We start from the raw sequence: 19440 nt of genomic DNA, 5'->3' as shown, positions 1-19440 counted from the left end.
AATTTTTGTATGCAAGACTAACTTGAATTGTAAACTTTCACTTAAAGCACAACAATTTTAAAAAATGTAAAAAATAACTAAAAAAAAAAAAAGAAGAAGAAATCACACATGAAATTGCACTGGAATAAAAAAGAACAAGCAGCAAAAAATTTTAATAGCAGGAGTCTGGGGGTAATAAAAATGGGGGCGGGGGGAGACAAAACAATCGCTAGAATTCTCCAGGGTTTTTTATTATGAAACCTCAGCAATCAAATATTTGATTATTCTATGCTAGTAGGGGTGCAAACAGTTAATGCTCCCAGCTGCCAACTGAAAGGTTGGCGGTTCTAGTCCACCCAAAGGTGCCTCAGAAGAAAAGCCTGACAATCTATCTCCACAAATCAGTCACTGAAAACCCATGCAGCACAGCTCTACTTTGACACACATGATTTTCCATGAGTCGGAAACTGACTCTATATAGCAACTGGTTTTATTCTCAGAAGAAAGGAAACTGGCATAAATGCCACTAAACAGTAGTCACTTAACAAAAAGGTGTTGTATTTTTTGATACATATATATACATACATATCTATTTACACACACACACACACACACACACACACGTGCCAAAGAGCAGACAGTTAATAAATATTCATAGTTAAAAGAGATGGAAACCCTGAAATGCCTGTATAAGAGATTATTTAAAGTGTATACAGGTCAGGAGTCTTTCTAGTTCAAATTTGGCTAGGAATTGGTGCTAAAGTAATCTTCAAAGTACTATGGACTATCCCACTTCGGTGCAAAAAGGTAAAGTAGGAAAAAAGGAAAAGCAACCCAGATCAATCTATACGTTAACATTATCCAAGTCCAAACAAAAACAAACTGCTGCCCTTTGGCCATACAAATTAATTTAAGAGCAGCATGTGCTCAAACCCAACTACAATGCCTCACACTACTTGTTTAACATGAGAAAAAGGAATAATTCAGCTATGCTAATGGGTGATTACAGAGGAACTGCCTTTCATATCCTGCAAAGTATGCCAGTTAGATAATCATATCCCCCAACTTAATCCTTCTACCAGGAATGTGAGTGGGAGGGTGGGAACATATGTTTACAATCTGAGAATAAATACACATCTTGCTGTTGTTCTCTTCCCAACTATTAAATCACATTAACAGTAATATTCCGTCTTCCTCTTATTCCTGTCCTCCTTGAATATCTTTGTAAGGTGGTGGCACAACATCTACCACCATAACCTCTGCCAACAACCTAGATGTCACTTCCTCACTCTAACCTCCACGTCTGCCAATCATTTACCTTCTAAATAGCTGGTGGATTTGTCCTCTCTTCTCTCCCTCCCTCCCACCACTGCCCTATTTTAGGCCCAAACCCTGCACCTAGATTACCTAGATTATGCCTATAATCTGGCTGGTCCTTTGCTTCCAGTTTTATCATTCCCCTCCAATCCAGCTCCCGAGAAATCCATCCACCTAAAACAGAAATCTTATTCTATTACCCCCAGTCTAAAACCACTTCAGTGGCTCCCTAATGAGGATGACAGGGATACAAATGCCTCCACACGTTATCAAGACCTACCTCTAAAACATTTTCTCTGCTCTGTGCTTCACTCTTAATACACCAACACCACGAACAATGAACCATTTCTTGCCACTGTGCTCATAAGGCTGCATCCTCTGACTGGAATGCTACCCTTTCCATATGCTTCTTTTGGCTAATTCCTTTTCCTAACATGTAGACTTTCTTAAAGCTTAGCTCAGATGTTACCTCCTACAGGAAATCTTCCCCGACTTAACCCTCTACAGAGTCTGGAACTCTTTCCCTGTGCTACCACACAGTCCCTAGGAATGACTATTATCACAGCCACCATACTTGTTTATGGGTCTTTCTCATATTTATATCTCCAGTGCCTGGTGCATGGTAGGCATTCAGTAAATAATGAATTCATGAACTACTACTTAGTTCATCCTACTGCTCAGCGCTACTATGTTACATAAATTGTAACTAATCCTCAAAATAACCCTGTGAGAAAGCTACTATTATCCCTGTTTTACAGGTAAAGGAGCTGAGGATCAGAGTAGCACACACAATTGCGCTTTTTCTCATACACTCTAACCCCAGCTTACCCTTGTTTATTATTCATTCTTCACATCTCAGCTTTAATGTCACTTCTTCAGGGAACTGTTCCATTAACCCTAAGACCAGGGCAAGTTTCTCATCAAAATAAAATCAACCCATCAGCTCCTACCTAACACTCCCCTAGAACACTGCTCTAGCCATACTGGCCTCCTTTTCGTTCCATAAGCAAATGAAAATGAAGACTGTTCCCGCTCAGGGCCTTTGTACCTCCTGTTTTCTCTGCCTATAACACTCTTCCCTAGATCTTTAAATGCTTGGCTCATTCTTTAAGTCTCTGCTCAAATGTCTTCTTTTCAGAGAGGCTTTCCCCAGACAACTCATCTAGAGTAGCCTCTGTAAGGGAAATCAATTCCAATCTATTCCATCTCTTTGAAACCAACTAGATTGAAGGAATTCAATTCCAAATCTATTTGATTCAGTTCCAGTTCAATTGCCCATGCAGTACTTCTTCCTCTGATCCTAACCACCCGGAGCTAGGTCTGCTCTCACAAGTTAAAGGGCATATTCCTCTAGACTGACAAGTCTATCCAAGACTTCAGATGCCCGCTGCAAGCTTGGGGGTCCACAGGCTGCCCTCACTTCTGACCTGCTGGCTACAAATTCAGGGGTTACCCCCCTCAGGATACCAGCCATAAACTCATGGGTCCCCTCACTTCTGACCTGCTGGCTCCCACTACTCCCTTGAGTTCAATAATTCACTAGAAAAACTCACAGAACTCAGAAAAGCCCTATAATTATGATCACAGTTTTATTATAGCAAAAAGGATACAAATAAGCTGAATAGAGATAGGTCTGGGAAGGTTCCCAACCCAGAGTTTCTATGTCCCAAAAAGGGATGCACTACACTCCCATGTGCTTTAATGTCCATCACCAACCAGGAAGCCCGTGGAGCTTCCGTGTCCAGAGCCTTTACTGGGACCTCATTATGTAGTCATGACTGATAGAATCATGCCTCTCTCCTCTGAGGTCAGATGATATCAAGAGGTGGGTCTTTCTGACCTGGTCAGCCCCTACCCAAGAGGTACCTCATTAGCATAAACCTTCAGTTATAGACTGGAGGCTGCATCAAAGACACTTCAATCAATGGGAAAATACTAAGGTTTTAGAGATGATGTCTCTGGAACCAAGGACAAAGAGTAAATTCTTTGGGTAAAGTTAAATTCTTTATCCCACAGCCTCCAACTCCATTACCCTTTATCTCAATACTGTTTTATTTTCTTCTTATTGACTGATATCAATCTTATAGTGCCTACCTAGCATATAATAGATACCTATTGAGTATTTAAAACCCAATGCCCGTAGAGCCAATTCCAACTCATAGCAACCCCAAAGGACAGAGTAGAACTGCTCCCATAGGGTTTCCAAGGCTGTAAATCTTTATAGAAGCAGACTGCCACATCTTTCTCCTGCAGAGTGAATGGTTGGTTACAACCGCCACCCTTTTGGTTAGTAGCCGAGCACTTAACCACCGCACTCCAGGGCTCCTTAGCAGCCTTGGTGGCACAGTGGTTAAGAGTTACAGCTGCATACAGAAGATCTAAAGGCCACAATCAACCAACTTGACCTCATAGACATATATAGAACACTCCACCCAATAGAAGCAAAGTACGCATTCTTTTCCAACATACATGGAACATTCTCCAGAATAGACCACATCTTAGGCCACAAAGCAACCCTCAACAAAATCCAAAACATTGAGATAATAAAAAGGATCTTCTCTGATCACAATGCCATCAAAGTAGAAATTAGTAACACGAAGAGTAAGGAAAAAAAATAAAATACATGGAAACTGAATAATACCCTGCTTAACTACCACTGGGTAATAGAAGAAATCAAAGATGGAATCAAAAATTCCTAGAGTCAAATGAAAATGAAAACATACCATACCAAAACCTCTGGGACACAGCAAAGGCAGTGCTCAGAGGTCAATTTATAGCAATAGCTTCACACATCAAAAAAGAAGAAAGGGATAAAATCAAAACATTAGCTACACAACTCAAACAAATAGAAAGAGAACAGCAAAAGACGCCCACAGTCACCAGAAGAAAGGAAATAATAAAGATCAGATCAGAAGCAAATGAAATAGAGAATAGAAAAACAATAGAAAGAATCAACGAAACCAAAAGTTCTCTGAAAGGATCAACAAAATCGACAAACCATTGGCCAAATAGACAAAAGAAAAACAGGAGAGATGCAAACAACCCAAATAAAACGTGAAATTGGGGGGTTGGGGGCAGCATTACAACAGACTCAACTGAAATAACATACCTCATAACAGAGTACTATGAAAAACTATACTCCAACAAATTTGAAAACCTAGAGGAAATGTACAAATTTCTAGAAACACACTATCTACCCAAACTAACATAAACTTAAGTTGAAAATCTGAACAGACCCATAACAAGAAAACAGACTGAAAAGGTAATAAAAAAAAAAAAAAAAAACTCCCAACAAAAGAAGCCCTGGCCCAGATGGCTTCACTGGAGAATTTTACCAAACATTCAGAGAGGAGCTTACATCAGTACTACTCAAACTGCTGTAGAACATAGAAAAGGAAGGGATGTTTCCAAATTCATTCTATGAAGCCAGCCTAACCCTGCTATCAAAACCAAGCAAAGACATCACAAAAAAAGAAAATTACACACCAATATCTCTCATGAATATAGATGCAATTCTCAACAGAATTCTAGCCAAGAGAATTCAGCATCATATCAAAAAAATAATATACCACGACCAAGTGGGATTCATACCAGGTATGAAAGGATGGTTCAACGTTAGAAAACCAATCAACATAATCCACTGTATAAATAAAAGAATCACATGATCATCTCAATTGATGCAGAAAAGGCATTTGACAAAGTCCAACACTCATTCATGATAAAAACTCTCAGTAAAATAGGTACAGAGGGAAAGTCCTCAAAATAATAAAGAGCATCTATACAAAACCAACAGCCAACATCATTCTTAATGGAAAGACGCTGATAACATTCCCCTTGAGAACAGGAACAAGACAAGGATGCCCTTTATCCCCACTTCTATTTAACACTGTGCTGAAAGTCCTAGCTAGAGCAATAAGGTAAGAAAAAGAAATAAAGGGTACCCAAACTGGTAAGGAAAAAGTACAACTTTACAACTGTGGATGATATACTATACATAGAGAACCCAAAAGACTCCACAAGAAAACTATTGGAACTAATAGATTCAGCAGAGTAGCAGGATATACGATAAACATGCAAAAATCCTATACACCAATAAAGAGAACTACTAAAAGGAAATCAGGAAAATAATACCATTTATAATAGTCCCTAAAAAATAAAATACTTAGGAACAAATTTAACCAGGGATGTAAAAGACCTATACAAAGAAAACTACAAAACACTACTGCAAGAAACCAAAAGGGACCTACATACATGGAAAAACATACCATACCATGCTCATGGATTGTGAAAATGTCAATTCTACCCAAAACAGTCTATAAATACAATGCAATCCCAATCCAAATACCAACAGCATTCTTTAAAGAGATGGAAAAACTAATCAACAACTTAAATGGAAAGGGAACAGGCCCAAGATAAGTAAAGCACTGTTGAAGAAGAAGAATAAAGTAGAAGGACTCATACTACTTGACCTCAGAACCTACCATAGAGTTACAGTAGTCAAGACAGCCGGGTACTGGTACAATGACAGACACATTGACCAATGGAACAGAATTTAGAGCCCAGATGTAAATCTATCCACCTACAGTCACCTGGTCTTTGACAAAGGCCCAAAGTCCATCAAATGGGGAAAAGAAGTCTTTTTAACAAATGGTGCTGGCAAAACCGGACATCCATCTGCAAAAAAATGAAACAGGACCCATACCTCATACCATACACAAAAATTAATTCAAAATGGATCAAAGACCTAAATATAAAACCAAAAACTATAAAGATCATAGAAGGAAAAACAGGGTCAACGTTAGAGGCTCTAATATCTGGCACTAACAGGATACAAACCATAACTAACTATACACAAACACCAAAAGATAAACTAGATAACTGGGATCTTCTAAAAATTAAACACTTACGCTCATCAAAAGACTTCACCAAAAGAGTAAAAAGAAAATCTACAGACTGGGGAAAAAAAACTGGCTATGACAAATCTGACAAAGGTCTAATCTCTAAACTCTACAGGAAAATCCAACACCTCTACAACAAAAAGACAAACAATCCATTTAAAAATTGGGCAAAGGATATGAAGAGACACTTCACCAAAGAAGACATTCAAGTGGCTAACAGATACATGAAGACATGCTCGTGATCACTAGGCATTAGAGAAATGCAAATCAAACATGATGAGATACCGTCTCACCCTGACATTACTGTCATGAATGAAAAAAAACAGAAAATAACAAATGCTGGAGAGGCTGCGCGAAGACTGGAACTCTTATGCACTGCTGGTGGGAATGCAAAATGGTACAACCATTTTGGAAAACGATATGGTGCTTCCTTAAAAAGCTAGAAATAGAAATACTGTATGATCCAGCAATCCCACTCTTTGGAATATATCCTAGAGAAATAAGAGCCATCACATGAATAGACATATGCACACTCATGTTCACTGCAGCATTATTCACAATAGCAAAAGGATGGAAACAACCTAGATGCCCAACAACAGATGAACAGATAAACAACTATGGTACATATATGCAATGGAATACTACACAATGATAAAGAACAACGATGAATCTGTGAAGCATCTCACAACATGAATGAATCTGGAGGGTATTATGCTGAGTGAAATAAGTCAATCACAAAAGGACAAATGTATGAAACCACTACCATAAAAACTAATGAACAGGTTTACACGCAAAAAGAAACAATCTTTGATGTTTACAAGGGAGGGGAGGGGTGGGGATTGAAAAACACTAAATAGACAATAGATAAGTGGTAATTCTGGTGAAGGGTAAGACAGTACACAATACTGGTGAAGCCAGCACAACTTGTCCAAGGCAAGGCCATGGAAGCTCCACAGACACATCCAAACTCCCTGAGGGACCAAATTACTGGGCTGAGGGCTGTAGGGACCATGGTCTCATGGAACACCTAGCTCAACTGGCATAACATAGCTTATAAAGAAAATGTTCTACATTCTACTTTGGTCAGTAGCATCTGGAGTCTTAAAAGCTTGTGAGGGGCCATCTAAGATGCTCCACTGGTCTCACTCTGCGTGGGGCAAGGGAGAATGAAGAAAACCAAAGACACAAGGGAAAAATTAGCCAAAGGACTAATGGAGCACGACTACAACAACCTCTGCCAGACTGAGTCCAGCACAACTAGGTGGTGTCCAGCTACCACTACCAACTGTTCTGACAGGGATCACAATAGAGGGTCCTGGACAGAACTGGAGAAAAACGTAGAACAAAATTCTAACTCATAAAAAAAGACCAGACTTACTGGTCTGACAGAGACTGGAGAAACCCTGAGAGTTTGGCCCCCGGACACCCTTTCAGCTCTGTAATGAAGTCACTCCTGAAGTTCACCCTTCAGCCAAAGATTAGACAGGCTCATAAAACAAACCAAGACTAAATGGGCACACCAGCCCAGGGGCAAGGATGAGAAGGCAGGATGGGACAGGAAAGCTGGTAATGCGGAACCCAAGGTCAAGAGGGGGAAAGTGCTGACATGTCGAGGGGTTGGCAACCAATGTCACAAAACAGTATGTGTATTAATTGTTTAATGAGAAACTAGTTTGCTTTGTAAACCTTCATCTAAAGTACAATTTAAAAAAAGAAGAAGAAAAAAAAAAAAGCACTACAGCTGCTAACCAAAAGTTCAGCAGTTCAAATCTAGCAGCTGCTCCTTAGAAGCCCTATGGGGCAGTTCTCTGTCTTATAAGGTCACTTTATGAGTCAAAATCGACTTGATAGCAACGGGTTTGGTGTTTTAGTTAATGAGTATTTGTTGAAACTAAGAGAGAAAAGGGCATGTGTTGCCATGTCATCTAGTAAGCTTACAATCATTCACTTTAGCTAAGAAATATGTATTGGTAGGTTTTAAGTAAAAATAAATGTTTCTGGTACATATCTTTTTTTGTGATTTTCTGCTGTAGCCCACCTTTTCACTTAACTGCTCTAGATCCTAAGAGTGAAGAGATTAGACTAGCCCAAAAGTTATACAGCACTTTAACTGCAGTCAGGATTCCAACTTCCAATTGGAAGATCTGTAGTGCTTGTTACACTGCTGGTATGAAGTTCTGATTATCTGAGTTATAATGTGTGGATAATTATCATGAAAATAAGTACCTAACTTAAGAAATGTCCAAATTAAATCAAAGACCCCAAAGCTTTAGCAGGACACTTCCTGGCTACTGCCTCATATGCAGCTACTTCCTAAAAGCTAGAATCAGTCATAAAAGATTTTGTATTTTTAACACAAAGGTCCATAATATAAAAACTATATTCAGACAATCTTTGTCAGACAATAAAACTCAGCTTATCCTTTTTATTTCATTGATAAGACTTATAAAATGATTATTAAATAACATCAATGGTTATTCAAATATTACCATTTGTTAAAAGCTATGAGTAAGAAAATAAATATTTAATGAATAAATGAATGAAAATCACCTACCATCCAGAAAAGGCTAAATTATGTTCCATATCTTTAGTCTAAGAAGTCAATAACTATTAAAATACTCAAATTTCCCAACAGTGGGAATTCTTCATAGTACTCAGAATATGGGGGACTATGTGTTTTCTTCACTGGCCTGAAAACTCCATGAGGGTAGAGTCCTTCCTAATGTACATGGATCTATAAATGTTTCTTGAGTATGTGATACTTGCTTACACTTTATACGATTTGCATTTGTCTTAATACACCATATTTGAGAAATATAACAAGATCTACTATACAGTAAAATACATAGCTTAATCAAGACAATCTTATATTTTGACACCAAACAGCATAATTAAAGGTCAACATACCTAACAATGAAACTCTGTTGGCATAGTGGTTAAGAGCTACAGTCTGAATCTACCAGCTGCTCCTTGGAAACCCTATGGGGCAGCTCTACTCTGTCCTATAGGGTTGCTATGAGTCGGAATCAACTCGACAGCAATGGGTTTTGTTTTTGTTTTTGTTTTTTAATACCTAATAAAGAGCCCTGGTAGCACAGTGCTTAAGAGCTGTGGCTGCTAACCAAAAGGTTGGCAGTTCGAATCTACCATCTGCTCCTTGGAAACCCTACGGAGCAGCTCTACTCTGTCCTACAAGGTCGCTATGAGTCAGAATAGACTTGATGGCAATGGATTTGTTTTTTTTGTTTTTTTTTGGTTAAAATATCTAATAAGGAGCCCTGGTGGCTCAGTGGTTAAGAGCTTGGCTGCTAACCAAAAGGTTGGCCGTTTGAATCCACCAAGCTGCTCCTTGGAAACTCTATGCGGCAGTTCTACTCTGTCCTATAGGGTCACTATGACGTGGAATTGACTTGACAGCAATGGGTTTGGTTTTTTATACCTAATGCACACAGGAATGTAAGCACTGAGCATCAACTGCTGCCAACATCACAAAAAGAGAGACAATCAGATGCTGTGTGCTTCCTAATGAAAGAAGCCAGAACTATGAAGCCGTCTTGCTTCTGGTTTTTGAATAATCAAACCTAAACACGATCAAGCCTCTAGATCCAATTACCAGCTTAAAGAAAATACAAAGGATAGATGAATATATTTAACTACACCACAAGGAAAATCTAGCAAAATCTAGCCACTTTTCCACTCCACTCCTAGGGATCTAGCCAAGAGAAATGAAAAATATTTCCACACAGTGATCTGCACGTTAATGTTCACAGCAGCATTATTTGTAATAGCCAAAAAGCGGAAACAACCCAAACAGCCATCAGCTGGTGAATGGCTAAACAAACTATGGTATATCCACACAATGGAATACTATTCGTTAATAAAAAGGAATGAAACACTGATACATGCTACAACATGAATGAACCTCAAAAACGTTAAGTGACAAAAGTCAGACGCAAAAGACCCTTGTCCAGAAAGAGCAAATCTATAGAGACAGAACATAGATTAGTGGTTGCCTGGTGCTGGGAGAGAAGATGCCCTGGTGGAGCACTTGGCTGCTAACCGAAAGGTGGGTGGTTCGAACCCACCAGTCGCTTCAAGGGAGAAGGATGCGGCAGTCAGCTTCCATAAAGAGTAACCCAAAATCAAACCCACTGCCATCAAGTTGATTCAGATTCATAGCAATCCTATAGGACAGAGCAGAAGTGCCCTGTAGGGTTTCCAAGGCTGTAATCTTTATGGAAGGAACCCTGGTGGCACAGTGGTTAAGTGCTTGGCTGTTAACCAAAAGGTTGGCAGTTCAAATCCACCAGCCGTTCTGCAAGAGAAAGATGTGACAGTCTGCTTCCGTAAAGGTTACAACCTTGGAAACCCTAAGAGGCATTTCTATTCTGTCCTATAGGGTCGCTATGAGTTGGAATCAACTTGACAGCAAAGAGTTTGGTTTCTGGTTTGGTGCTGGGAGAAAAAAATGGGTATTAACTAAACCAGCACAAGAGACCTTATTGGGGTAATGGAAATATTCTATTACTGGATTGTGGTGATAGTTGCATAACTCATTAAATTTACTAACAATTATCGAGTTATACACTTAAAATGGGTGAATTTTATGGTATGTAAATTATAGCTCTATACAGCACTTTTTAAAAGTTAAGAAATCTAGAAAAAGGTCCTAAGAGAAGGGATATGAGGAGACTGGGAAAACCAGAAGAATAATTAAAAATGTAGCACGGGATAAGAAAAGTGAATTTAAAAAATGAAAGGACTCGTTTCTAAGTTTAAAAGTTAATAAAAATAATGGTAAGAGGGAAGTGACAGGGATGAAAATGAGGCAGAATTAGCCACTGGCTGATGGTTGTTGGAGCTGGGTAACAAGTGGGGGGAGAGGAGACTTGTTACACTATTCTGTCTACTTTTGTGTACAAAATACTCCATGATAAAAAGATCAATGCATATTTCTGGTTCCCAGTGATCTCTTCATGTTATTCTTGCCAGTCTGGGTTTATAACCTGCTCCAGTCTCCTATATTTCTTAGTCTCAAGACAAACAAGACAATCTAATGTTGCTGCTATGACAGGCTCTCTTCACGTGATTTCCATTTCCTTGGGCAAGAAGTTAGAATGTTTATTTTGAGAGAAAAGAAACAATTATAATACTGATTACGGAAAAAGCATCACAGAATTTATAAAACATATGGCAAAGAAGAAAAATAGTAAGTAATTTAGCACAACAGCGAAAAATCATTCGCCAGAATTACAGCAATTCCAGTTTGCTCCACTAAAGTTAGTATACTTTCCCACAGACGCCAATACTGCCAGCATTAACCTAATGATGTTGGCCATCTGGCATTTTAATTCTAGAAATATACAAAGAGCCCCAACTGGGAGCCAGAAGACATGGCCCTTGTGTGTCCTACTACTAGCTTTGTCACTAATTTATAAGCTGTATGAACTCAGCCCATAATCTAAGATTCAGAATCCTAAACTATAAAATGAAACAGTTTTAAAGACCAGGAATTCTTAACCTGAGGTCATAAACCTGGGGGCCCAGAAAGTCCAACAAAGTTTTTCCTGCATTTCTACATGCACTTCTCTGGGGAGAGGTTCTACAGTTTCCAGATCATCAAAAAGATCCAGGACTCACCTATCCTCTGAGAGTTAAGAACCATTTTAACCAGGATAATTTTTTTTTTTAATTGTACTTTAGGTGAAAGTTTACAGAACAGTTTCTCATTAAACAGTTAGTACACATATTGTTTAATGACATTGATTAACAACCCCACGACATGTCAATACTCTCCCTTCTCAACCGTGGATTTCCTATTACCAGCTTTCCTGTCCCCTCCTGCCTTCTATTCCTTGTCCCTGGGCTGCTGTGCCCCATTAGTCTCGTTTTGTTTTATAGGGCTGTCTAATCTTTGGCTGAAGGGTGAACCTCGGGAGTGACTTCAGTACTGAGCTAAAAGGGTGTCCGGGGGCCATACTCTCAGGGTTTCACCAGTCTCTGTCAGGCCAGTAAGTCTGGTCTATTTTTGTGAGTTAAAATTTTGTTCTACATTTTTCTCCAGCTCTGTCCAGGACCCTCTGTTGTGATCCTTGTCAGAGCAGTCAGTGTTAACCAGTATAATTTTTATTTACAAACAACAAAAGCTGATACCCATAAGTATGATGTTTTCTGGCCAGGGCTTTTAATTCAGATCCTGTATTCCTTAAACTCTACGGTCACAAAATACCTATGCTTCATGGTTTATGAAAGCAATGTGTTTTACCACACAAACTTTCTAAAAGCTCACAATGTATTAAAAAATCGTATATTATGAAAAAAATGTACAAGGCTTTGAGTCATAACGATTTTTTTATTACCCAGACATATTAACCTCCTGAACCGCCTGGAGGCACGTTTTAGCCTTACAGGACTTTTAGCTGCGAGTTAGACCCAGGGGATCATTCTAGGTCTATCGTTTATCTAGGTCTAGTATCTATCTCTTCTCTAGACAAAAAATTACGGGAGCGAGGAAGAAAAAGGCAGCCCCCTAACTAGAAACATATTTTTAATGCTGGTTTTAAATTCGGTCATGTGTTTTAAGCGAGATTTGAATTTCCTTGTGGAGATTCCCGCTTTGTTCAGTCTGGAGAACGTTCTAAGTCGAGCGAGGAAACTGAGGCCAAGGTTCCGAGTACCTTCAAACCGACAGGCACAGGGAAACAGAAGAGCGAAGAACACGGACAAGGGAAGTCAGAGATAAAAATTGGAAGACAGACGGGAGAAGGAGCAGGTTACTGTCAGCGAGTAACTAGGGAAGCGCGGCCTCCGGAGTCCTTCGGGGTTACGCCGCAGTTCAGCCCACTCCCCCTCCTTAAGCTCGAATCTGTCTGCCCTCTCCAGACTGCTTGATGATACCTGTACTGCCCAGAGCCGTCCAGTCCTTGCCATCGCAGAGGGTCAAGGGCAAGGGGGTAGTCTAATCGCTCGGAGGCCCCAGATGAGCCAAAGTTGCCCCCAGCCCAGGGAAGCGGCCTCAGCCTGTGGCCCCTGGCCCCGCCTTACCTTAAGCGCCAAGTGGTGAACGCGGCCCAGGCCAGGCTCGGCCAGCAGCTGCAGTAGACCCAGCAGCCGGAGCAGCCGGAGGCTCGCGGCTAGCGGAGAACAGCGAAAGCCCGAGGAGCAGAAGAGCACCGAGGCAGCCATGTTTGTTCCAGCATCACCAGCCCCTTCCTCTCCCGCCCACTTCCGGTGTTAAAGGGCGACGGACACCGGAAGGATCTGGGGAGGGGGTCCGGTGGCTGGCGTTGCCGAGACTGTAACCTTTTTCCTGAAGCTTGCCCTTGGGGGGAGTCGCCGAGAAGTAGAAGCTGGACACCTCAGGGACGGTCAGTTGGCCTCCCCTATGTGGACTTCCGGGTTAGCCAGAAGAGGTGGCACCCAGTGTGAGGAACCTGTAGCGGTTGCAGTGGCAACGCTGGCTTGACAGGACCAGCACGGACCTCACCTCCGCGTCGCGGAGCTTTTAAAGCAGCCTTGGGCTGGAGGGACCCCAAACCCTCCGACTCTCCGATGGTGGAGTGTTTTACAGTGTGGCTGCAGCACGGTGCCTTGCGGTTGATTGGACTGATTTCACGAGCAACCCTGACTCGGTGGAAAATACGTTAAAGTTCCCGGCTTGTCACAGGTCCCTTGTTTTTCTCCAGGCACTCCACACTAAAGTTTCAGGCGAAGCGATTGCAGTAATAGTGTTTATTGAGCCCTTATTGGACACTTCGCTAGGCCTTTTATATGCATTTTTGTATTTTATCCTTGAAACAACCTGATGAGATAGGAGGTATTAATCATTATCCCCCACTTTACAGGTAAGGAAACTGAGGCTCAGAGAAATTAGGTCATTTGTTGCAGGTTGAACCGGGAATCACATGGAAACTCTTAATTACTATGCTATATTGCCTCATGCTACTTCACCCGGTCACTGGAGTTAGGAGTGGTCTGAGTCTTAACGTTTTTCTCTTCATTCTGTGTGGAAACTTGCTTTGGTTCTAATCTTTGGAACGTACAGGGAGATCGTTAATGGAAGGATTCAGTAGTCGGTCCCCTCCTCACCATTTTTTAGTTAAGGAGTTAACAGAAGAACATGCTTATTAAAATTGCAGTTACACTAACCAGGTTTATTTATTTTTTAGGTTATTTTTTTAGCTTGCCACACAAGTAATGCATGCTCTTTGTGTGAAATAGATAAGCGAAAAAGGAGAAAATAAAAACCACCAAGGATCCCAGTACTGAGTGACTATAGGTTTACTAACGTGTTTTATGACGGATTCACATTCTGAAGTTTTTTTTTTCTTTACTGTAACTAGGTACTGAAATTAACATGACATATGTAGCACTAAAATGCTGCACTCAGGTTTAAGAAAAACCAGTTGGGAAAGTCCAGAATAGGGGACACCTTGGGTGTTGGGGAGCAAAGGGAAATCCTAGATCTTTTGGTTGTATGCAATCTTAGTAAAAGCCATGAAATCTGCGAATTCTTCCTTTAACTTAAAAACCAATACAAGTTCTGTCACATGCTCTGCAAGGACAAAAGTAGGGCACTAAGTTGGAGCTAGGAAGATGGTAGTTTGTCTTAAAATGCCTGTGGTGATCACTCAAGAAAAAGGCAAAGTTGGTGGAGATTATCAGCTTTCTTCCCCAGCCTCTGATCTTTGGCCACCTATTGTGAATATTTAATCTTACATCTTTGAGCAGAATTTTTATCTGATCCTACTACCCCATTTTACAGTTAAAGAAACTGACAAGGAGAAATTTTATAATTATTTTGTTGAATCTACACAAGGAGATAATTTTATTTACTGAGCAATTAAAGTTTGGTGGGTGTTCTGCTAAGATATATATATACATATGTATATATATATGTACGTGTATATACACACATACATATGTAAAACATTAAGGTATATATTTGTGTTCACTCTTCTCAAACGAGTTGACTAAGTCTTGGAGTGATTAAGTAATTTATTCAGGGGTGCTCTGCTCATTTATAAATGACCCAGCTGGAACTCTCAAAGCCAGCACTTAATCTCTGTCCTGCATTGTTGTAAAATAAAAGCAACAGGGTCCTTAGATAGTCTGCTTGCCCATCTGCTTAACAGATATGAAAACAAATTCAGGGAAATTAAATGACTTGCTTGAGATCACACAAATAAACCAAAAAAACCCAAACCCCTTGCCATCGACTCGATTCTGACGCATAGCAACCCTATAGGACAGGGTAGAACTGCCGGATAGGGTTTCCAAGGAGTAGCTGGTGGATTCGAACTGCTGACTTTTTTGTTAGCAGCCAAGCTCTTAACCACTGCGCCACAAGGGCTCTGATCACACAAATAGTTGGTTAATTTTCAGCAGGCACCTTTAGAACCAGAACTGGAAACAGCTGCGTCAGAATTGGATCTGTGCTTCTGGCACTATACCGTATGACTTTCTAATTCTCATAATTTTTTTTTTAATGTGAAGCCCAGAGTCTGAGTAACCAGTATGTTATCAAATGAAATGCTAGAGAAAATTTTCACAAAACATTTAAAAAATTAACAATATGAAAGAACCTAGTAGGAATGTAAAAGGTATTTTCTTTTAGGTATCAAGAGGAAATACCAAAGACAGTGAGTTCACTGATTCTCACTTCAGTATGAAACTAATAATTAAAGGGAAGGGTGATTTTTAAAGGCAGTTTGCAATGCTTTGGAGTATTTTCACTTTCTTCTTACTTAAGCTAGATGCCAGTTTTGAGAATTGCTGGTTTTAAAGTAGGCTTCTAAAAACAGGAAGTAAGCAGGAAGATTCTTAATTTCATTTAATAATATAATAGTGATAAAACATTAAAAGAGTTTCCAAAATAGAAGACTTTTGTCCTCTAGTTTCCAGAAAACAGTTTTATGTGTGCTTAATGTTGGGTTCTTATGACTCCTTGCTTCTTTCTACCTGGGAATTATGTAACCTTCACAGGGTCACGTCAATGGTATTTCTCCAGGGGTATGTGAGGAATACCTTCCCTCAGGTATTTGAGAGCTATATTGTGCCAATTGTTATTTTGGAATTGAGAGGAATAAGAAAGAGGGAAAACTAGGTACAGAAACTTTATGTGTATTTTTTAGACAGTTAACTTTTCAATTTCTGTGAAAACTGCTATCTTGGCAATCATATTTAAGCAAATGATTCCAGAGTTTCAAGAAAATAGTGTTTGCAAAATCATGATACTGTAACTGGGAACAGCCATGTTGGGTAACAACAAGTTATGCCTGCTTCTCCCTGGCAGTATTTCAAAGGGACATTGAACTTTAAGGTATTGACTGAAAAAGCCTGGAAGGGATGGAAAGACTGATCTTCTAAACGTAGCTTTTAGCCTTACTCTCTTAGCCAACCGAATTATATTTTACTATTCCCTCTAATTTTGCAGGATCAAGTAAACATTACCACTAGTAGCAGAATTTGTAGTTTAGAACCTGGTGCTATTAATAATAATTGGCATCAGGTTAGAAATTTCCAAAAATCTTTGAAGTAATTAATGAGTTTATATTCTTCAGTTTAATAAGGTATAATTGTCATATTTTTTCTTATCAAAAGAATTGGTATTTCAGACCAAAAAACCTAAATAAATACAGTACAGGACTGGAGGTCAAATTGGGGCCTGGCAGTATACTCAGAAATCAAATATCAATTTCATTCTTTGACTTCAAACACTATTTTTTTCAAGGATTGCGGCTAAGATTGTCAGGCATTTCTTAGAGCATGGGGAGAGCCCACAGGGGATGTAAAAATGGCATGGGGGGAAGCATCTGACTTCTAACTTTACAAGGGGGAAGGAGAATCAAGATCAACAGCCCAAGGCTGATTCCTATAAGGCAGAGGTCAGGCATACCTCCATCCTCTAACCTTTTTACCAATTCTGACAACAACCATCCCTCCCACAGCACTCTCTACTTCTCTGCTGGGTTTGATAATTTGTTACAATAGCCCCACAGAACTTACAGATACTACTCACAATTATGGGGTTCATTAGGGAAGTAGCAGGTTACAATTCAGGATCAGAAACAATTCAGGATACAGCTGTTAGATGAGAACAGCCATTTCTGAGCCATGCCCGCAGACAGGCCTATCTCTGGCCCTAGGCCCCTCAGCCTGGCTCGGGGAATTGTTACAAAGCTCTTTTAGCTCTGCCACTAAGCGCCCAGAGGCATCCACTCTGCTGGTAATCCTCGGCCCGAAGGCAGTCAGTTCTCTCACTCTGTAGGCCAGGAAGCCCACTGTGCCATCTCCTGCTGATTTGCTGGTATCCTGGTTCTGCTTTCTCTGCTGCTACTTCTTACCATCTCCAGTGTTACAGCTCTCCCTCTCTGTCTTGGTTCTGCTACCTCTCTCTGTCTTCTGTGTTACAGCTTCTCTCGCTCTGGCTCACTCTCACTCTCACTTGCTCTTGCTCTCTGTTGCTCTCTCTCACTCTCACTCTCACTCTCACTCGCTTTCTGTGTCTCCCTTTAAGCCTAGAGGGGATGGCAAAACTGACCGATCCCCTTGTGGTGCAATGGATCACTTTTGTGTGGTCTTTCTCACCATGGTCTTGTAACTCCCACCCAAATGATTGGGTGGGACCATGCTAATAAGGTATATGGAAACCTAACAAGGGGATTGGTCAGTTTTGCCAACCCAGTGGTGGGAAGAGAGGCTCTTACCACCGCCAAGGAAGAAAAACTAACAGCGGAGCATGTCCGTTGGACCCGGGATCCCTGCACTGAGAAGCTTCTGGAACCAGGAGACAGTTGTAACAGTGAAGGTGGCGAGAAGCAGTGGCAGAGAAACGGCAGCAGGAAAGACCAGCAGGAGACAGCATGGTGGGCTTCCCAACGCACAGAGCTAGAAAGCTGAACACCATTGGGCAGGAGGCTTGCTGGACAAGTAGGGTGCCCCTAGGCACTTGATGGAGGTAGGTTTGCCTACCTGGAGCTAGAGCTGAGTGCCTTTGGGCTGAAGCTTTCTGGCAGAGTAGTGTGCCTTGGGGCACTTAGTGGGAGAGCTAAAAGAGCTTTGTAACACGTGCCTGAGCAGGGCAGAGGCTGAGGGGCCAGAGAGAGGTATTCCTGCAGGCAAGGCTGAGAAGAGGCTGTCCTGATGGAAGACCTGTGTCCTAAGCATTCCTGAACCTGAATTGTAACCTGTTACTTCCCTAATAAACCCCATAATTGTGAGTATTGTCTGTGAGTTCTATGTGGCCACTGCAACGAATTATCAAACTCAGCAGAGAAGTAGAGAGTGCCATGGGAGGGATGGTTGGAGTCAGAATTGGTAAAAATGGAAGAAAAAGGAGGCATGTCTGACATCTGCCTCATAGGAATCAGCCTTGGGCTGTTGATCTTGATTCTCCTTCCCCCTAGTGAAGTTAGAGGATGTCTGATGCTGCCACCATGCCATTCTTACACCTTATTTGAATATACCTTATTTGCATGGCATCACCCCCCACAAGGGTGCCATGTACCTTATTTACGTTACTAGCAAGCTATTCAATCCCCTTGGTGGGCCACAGACACCTCGTTTGCATAATCTCACCCAGTCATTTGGTGGGAGTTACAAAGACTATGGCTAGAAGGGCCATATTAAGTAATTCACTGCACCACAGGGGACATCTTCTTAAAGAGAGCAATCTTCATGGAAAAGGCTGGTCCTGACAGATATAATGTCAGTATGATGACCCTGACATACCTTGAATTTTGTGAGTTGGAGATGAACTTCAAATTCACTTCTCCTCAATGTGGTGGGACTGTATATAACTTGCTAATCCACAGGACAGTGATTTTTCTTGTTTTTATGCACATCTTTATAGAGCTTCAGGGGAGTTCAATCTACAATATCACCAGACTATCAGGTGCAAAAATTGGTTGCAGTTTCAAGATTCTACTCACCATAGAATTCCTAGTTTTATCCCACTCCAACTTTTTCCACTTGATTGCTTCCTCAGGTTCTTAGTAAATATTTTGAATGCTAAACAAATGGGAAATTTTAAGCTAAAAACCGATGGAAGCTATTTTAAAGAAAAAAATCTGAAGAATTTCATTATGAGTAGTACTTCACCAATAGACAACCAATCAACTGTAGTTCAGGCAAGCTATCTTGCTGCATCAGACAGTGCTTCAAGGATTGCTTTCCTTGATACAATAAGTAAAAATCCTCTGGAACAAAGGAGGAAAGGAAGGGAACCAAAACTTTTACCCTTATT

The 19440-nt window shown here is 40.6% G+C and overlaps 1 protein-coding gene across 1 annotated transcript in view; it reads right to left on the bottom strand.

The window, feature by feature from the left end:
- GPR107 (G protein-coupled receptor 107) overlaps positions 1 to 13419 on the bottom strand; it is a 109078-nt gene extending 95659 nt beyond the window's left edge. Inside the window, exon 1 of the mRNA XM_004375758.2 lies at positions 13239 to 13419. Within this exon, the coding sequence (XP_004375815.1) occupies positions 13239 to 13379 (141 nt within the window). The 5' untranslated portion in view covers positions 13380 to 13419. The remainder of the gene's footprint in view (positions 1 to 13238) is intronic.
- Between the last annotated feature and the right edge of the window lie 6021 nt (positions 13420 to 19440).

Source organism: Trichechus manatus, unplaced genomic scaffold (genome assembly GCF_000243295.1).
Source record: "Trichechus manatus latirostris isolate Lorelei unplaced genomic scaffold, TriManLat1.0 scaffold00038, whole genome shotgun sequence".
Taxonomy (NCBI): Eukaryota; Metazoa; Chordata; class Mammalia; order Sirenia; family Trichechidae; genus Trichechus; species Trichechus manatus.
Note: the sequence above shows the minus strand (reverse complement) of the source record. Positions and strands in the feature narration are given on the sequence as shown.